Below are 6,000 nucleotides of genomic sequence, written 5' to 3' on the forward strand. Positions count from 1 at the left end.
AATATTTCTTTACTTTCATGTCCATCACAAAATCCCACATAAAGATACGTGTCACACCATGGAAATCACTTTACAATGTACGCTGGATCACTCTAGGACTCTGACATACAAATGAACACCGCAACACTTGCTGTAAAGGATATACTTGAGGTCAACGAAGATCCAATAACCATTTCTTTACTCTGGAGACAACCTCTAGGATACACACTGACCGGATCCTTTATCTGTTTAAAAAGCCAACGTGGTCACCTCAGAGAGATTGCACTAATTACACTAACTACTTACAGAGTTTGCAAAAAGGCTATTTTCCAGGCTGCATCCTGCCTGTACTGCGAAGTGTGTTTTACAGAAAGTGACCTGCGCAAACAATTTTTGCAAAAGACCTGATTGTGAAAACACAATTCACCAGAGACCCCACAACCATATAGGAAATCATTCCTGGAGTGTTGAAGGCTGAAATCGGAACAATGTCACCAGTAGGTTCGTAACACATTACAGAATTCAGATACCGGCTTTGACATCTGGGCCTAATACTGTATCTCAATAGGGGTTTTACAGGGCAAGTCTTACATTGTTAGGGGGCTGTTTGAAAACCACAACGTTCCTGAGCCCGGTCAAAGCACAGAATAACACAGCCCCAGCCCGAGTATGAATATACTGTACAAGCATGATTTAGGAAGAAGTCCTTTACACCTGGATCAGAATTCTGAGGAGAAACTCGATGTTTCGCTTCTGCAGATGCATGATCACATTGCTGGATCAAAATCCCACCAGGTTTATGGGGATTTGCAACGGACAAAAGACAAAAAAAATAAAGAATTCTAGTATGTATAGTGGTCTTATAGATCATCTTTAATAAATAATAAAAAAAGTTGGTTTAGGCACACATTTTGGAGTTTATTTGACAAATATTACAGTAGTATCCTGAAATAAACACCAGATGTCCACAACTCATGCTTAACTACTGTAGGTCACATGAACAATACCCCAAAAGATCATTTTAAATGACCTTTGCAGAAAACTGGCTGGCTAGCTTGGCAGGACCCTTTTGTGCTTTTATTTTTAGAAACAAAACATGGTCAGCTGTGAATGCACAGTCTCAGCGACCAGCTGAGCAAACTAGCACCTCCACAAACATCCGTATTTTCTTCCTAAACTGCAAGGGTTTGTAAATGTTTTTTGGCAGGGGAATGGCATTCACCCAAGTATTAATGGAGCAGATGGTCTACCTTAAATACACTACAGCAGACACTAATCCGGAGCCCAGTATTCCGAATTGACCTACTGTATAATCTGAACCGCACCATAACGAACACCATACTGCAGCAGTACAGACCAAACGTCAGCATCCACAGTACTATAATGTATTTGTATACAGCGGGACTCTGTGTTTTATTATTGGTTAAGTAATGATTTGTGATTTAATATAAATTGAGTTAGTATTGAAAACAACGACAAGAACAAATCACAGGGTCCAGTCCAGTCCAGTTTGGATAAGTAAGAGAATACTATATAAAGGAACACAATTCCCAAGACCTGTGTAATGAATAAGATACTTTCAGTGCTACTAGTGTACCTATTCACACACTGCAAGGTCACACCCTTCAGGTGTACTATGTAGTATTGTCGGCCTACATTTTTAATTTTTTGTCAATGGTTTCTGGTGGTTACAGGCCTCAACTACTTAGTCTTAGACGATGCTTTATCATTTGGCCCATGCATTACAGATTAGCCAACTGCAATAGCTGTTAATGTGTCTTTTCCTGTGCAATACCTTCAATGTCACACAAAATGCATTTTGCTTTTAATGTCTGCCATTATCTCTGACAGACTTCTGGGTATGAAAATCATTCAAGCAGCCCTGTATAGTAAAAGGAAATGACTTTCAAGCCCTGTGATAAAAACAGCAGTAGATCTTTGCAGTCGGCATGGCAACTCAAAAACAGTTCTACGGTGGCTATCAATTGAGAACATTCTGATTGTTCCGAATTGTCATTTTACCAACATTCCTTCCATATTGACCTGTTGCTTTAGGTCAGGCTTCAGCAAGCTTTCTCCCGCTAACCTAATATTTTGCAGGTTTCTTCATGCATATCCATTTGCAAGTATGTGAACAGGTCCTATCCAAATGTCTGCCAGCAAGACAGGCTGAACAGGTTCTTGTACTGTACGCTGGCTTGCTACAGCAAAGGTTCAAATTAAATATCTGTCATAATGTGCAACAGCCCATTTAGAGTGCACTATAGCACAGATCACGAGCACTTCAGCAATATTTGCTGATCTTGGATAATACTCAATAGATACAGCCCTGTACTTGAATGGGATCACAAGACTACATTTTTAATGTCTGCCTAAAATGGTCTGTTGATTGGTTCATCAGAAAATTGTTGTTTCATTTTACACTAAATCGAAAAGGTTTATATCAGAATAAACACAGGTGTTTACATGGCCACTCTATATCAACGTTTAAGAAAGTTGATAACTTCTTGAACTCCACATGGTCAGAAGAATGAGTATGTATTTACTGTACTGCTCCTTCCAGTTATAGTGTCTTTCCAGGCTGGTAGAGCAAACACCACATAAAAAACAGTCGCTCTCATAATTAATTAAAATAAAACACATCAGATATTGTCTCTAATTAATCCTGGTCAATCCAGAACTATATTGAACAAAATGTATTATAGCAACTAATGTATCACTCCATGATATGAGGAGGCTGTGTGGTCCGGTGGTTGAAGAAAAGGGCTTAACCAGGAGGTCCCCGATTCAAATTCCAGCTCACTCACTGACTCACTGTGTGTCCTTGGGCAAGTCACTTAACCTCCTTGTGCTCTGCCTTTCGGGTGAGATGTTGTGGTAAGTGACTCTGCAGCTGATGCATAGTTCACACACCCTAGTCTCTAAGTCGCCTTGGATAAAGGTGTCTGCTAAATAAACAAATAATAATAATAATAATAATAATAATAATAATAATAATCAGCAGCATCATCTACTGAAATATTTTGCAGTCATTCATAAAAAACGTCTGTGCTGCATGCTTTGTTGTTTGTTTTGTACAGCCCACAAGACCGCTGCCCATTAAACTACAATACAGTACGCTGTAGCTCAAAAACATAACATTCTCCACAATCAAAACCAAACAGGTGCCTGCATTTAGAGGTGTTGTGCGGTTAGTGCTGTATGCAAGGCTTGAGATGAATGATGTTAATCACCATGCATTGATATTAAATGACAGGAGGTTAAACCTGGTGATGTCTGGCTTGAGTGTTCAGAAAGTCTGAGCTGGACGGCATGTTTCGGTCATTTTGTCTTTACGTTCCATACTGAATGTTCGATTTAAAAAAAAAAAAAAAACACCCTACAATTCTTGCAATGTTGCGTTAGAATCTGCAGATGTTTATTTAATTACAACACATTTAACACGCTAAAGGAACTGACTGCAACACTTACTGAATTAAAATCAGATATCAAAGTAAAACTGCTGCATGAAAGATGCATTCACATTGTAAACTCATGCTTACTTTTAGAAACTCCCTCCCCTGTATAGCCAGCACATTGGTACAACACATTGCACATTTTAACAGGATTAAAAGGTACTTTGTGTTATCTCCTAAACAACAAAACAAAACAAAAAAACTCTCGGGGAAAATAAACATATATTATTATTTTTGATCACTCTAAATGTGTCTTTTCGTAAGAAAGAGGGAATCAGTTTAATTTAGATGGCACTTATATATTTCTACATTCCAATACACACACCATATTCCGATGCTGAACAATAGAAATTAATAATTTAATTACTTACAAATTTCTTTTTCCCGTCTCCGTCATCCAGGTTTTTCTTCGATTTCTTGTCTTTGGTGCTTTTGGAAGAAGGCACCCCAGCAGACGCGGAACTACCACACTGCTGATCCATTTTGTTAAAATATGAATACAAGACACAACCAACCCCGACGACTCCTTATTTCCCTTTAAAACACATAAATGTATATAACCAACGTGTATCCTTATATTCCTTCCCGGGGGAGAATTCTAGATTGTGACCCCGAGGCCTGAGCTCAGGCTGCCGGGCAGAATTCTACTCCAAGTCCCCCTCTTTCACCGCCTTGCTAAAAAGGAGGGAAATTTAAACAGAGCTCAAATATCAGCAACGGACTCAGAATGTGTACTTCTTTTACAAAAGAATATCTTTTTTTTTATCCTCTAGTCTTCCCAATAGTTGTACCTGTTCAGTACTAAATTATAATCCGCGAAGCTATTAGTTTTCGATGCAGTTGTATTTACGATTCTAAAAGTTTGTATTCCAACAAGTAGTTTATTGTTAATGTTTCCTTGACCTGCACACGTTTTCCTTATTTTATTATCCAGGTTTCCCATAAGTTTGTTTCCATGGCTGTCAAGGACCAGCTACCCTAAACACTACTTGCTGTAAGTACGCTTCCTGTCTCAGCAAAACAGGTTAATACTAAGCGAGGGAGGGACCAAAATGGCAAAACTTCACCTGCAGGAAGCAAAACTGAGCGATAGAAAGCCGAGCATGATCTTGCTCGTTTTGGGTAGCCTACTGTACCACCTTCTGGTGAGAAATACGAAATGACTTCAATGCATGTATCCCGTTATTTGTGTATTTGTTTGCTTATTTGTTTAGTTTTTGTTGTTGTTATTCTGTAAATTAGCTTTATTGAAGTACATTTAACCACACTGAAACTGAATTTAATTTTGAAAACTGAAATATTTGTGTCTATTAACCCTAAGTGTACAGCATGCTCCAACATATAGTATATTTTCCAAAAATGCATTATTGAAAGGTTTCAAATAAATGCATTGTCCATTATACTTAATTATGTATTGGTCCAATCTTCTTATGCATAAGTAGTCAACATTAAAAAAAAAAAACTGGGTATGTTATGAAACGTACAAGAAACAACCTTTCATAGTAATATGCAATCCTTATTTTGTTAAATCGAGGTCACTATCGCCACCTCGTGGATAATTGTTTCAATTGCTAATGATAACGAGATGTAAAATGTACCGCCAGGCATGGAAGGAGTGTTTATTTTAACACTACAACGCTATTATAATGATAATTACAATAAGTAGGCATACATTAACATGAATGGAAATGACTCCTGTTGTATAGGAGTTTGATTTATTCTAGTTTTTTTTTCTTTTTTTTTTTTCTATGAACCACCATGTACAGGTTACAAGCTGATTTAAATGCAATGACTGGAGAAGTGGGTGGAAAGGATTCCCGGCCGTCTGAGGAGAAAGGTGATTGGTTGGTATTCACAGAGTGTTTTATTTTTTTCGTGTGGAAATGAGGTGTATGAGTGCTGTTCTTTGGAAGTAAGTCACAGGTTCCTAGTACCTGCTTTAAACACTAGGTGGCGCAGGTCAGTAGACTACAACTTTATTATATCCATTTTTGTTTGTACCTGTTGTCTCCTAGTCTCTATGGTAACTAGTGGTAGTAGAGGAATGGGCAGGGTACAACATATACATTACCTAATATGTGTCACCTTTAAATCATATCTCTCAGTTTCAGCTGTATTTCACTCAGTGGACTAAGTAGCCTGTCCCTGGACACATCATCAAATATCTAACCATAGCCAAAGCTGTCGGTAATGCTAGAAGTGTAACTGTAAAGGACTGGGTTATTCTTTCAATGTATACAGGTCTGGCTCTATTTACAAAACTTAAATGAACATTTGAAAGAATATTTTCTTAAGGCACAAAGGGTTCATGAACCGTGAAACTGATTGTATTATTCAAAATTGTCTGCTAAAAAAAAAAAGCCTTAAACACTTAAGCAAGACCACTGTTTTTAACTTCAATGGTGAGAATGACACCTGTGTTAAATGCAGATCATGCCTAACTTGACAGCTTAACACAGCTCCTGGTTTCAAAGTTATATAAACTGAAGTATAGGTTAATGAAATGCTGCATTGGGAGTGCAGTTTGTTCATAGGTACAATTAGATTACACAGACTTGTTTAAAAC

At 37.9% G+C, this 6,000-nt stretch overlaps 1 protein-coding gene across 2 annotated transcripts in view; it reads right to left on the reverse strand.

Moving 5' to 3' along the window:
• The window catches only part of LOC117431668 (protein diaphanous homolog 1-like), a 39,546-nt gene extending 34,990 nt beyond the window's left edge, over window positions 1-4,556 (reverse strand). The window contains exon 1 of one of the 2 annotated variants that reach the window (XM_058996146.1): window positions 3,806-4,556. In XM_058996146.1, coding sequence (XP_058852129.1) covers window positions 3,806-3,916 — 111 coding nt within the window. In that variant the 5' untranslated portion in view covers window positions 3,917-4,556. The remainder of the gene's footprint in view (window positions 1-3,805) is intronic. The other variant, XM_058996147.1, reaches the window with a different exon arrangement.
• Window positions 4,557-6,000: the final 1,444 nt, after the last annotated feature.

This window comes from Acipenser ruthenus, chromosome 22 (genome assembly GCF_902713425.1).
Source record: "Acipenser ruthenus chromosome 22, fAciRut3.2 maternal haplotype, whole genome shotgun sequence".
In the NCBI taxonomy this organism is placed as follows: Eukaryota; Metazoa; Chordata; class Actinopteri; order Acipenseriformes; family Acipenseridae; genus Acipenser; species Acipenser ruthenus.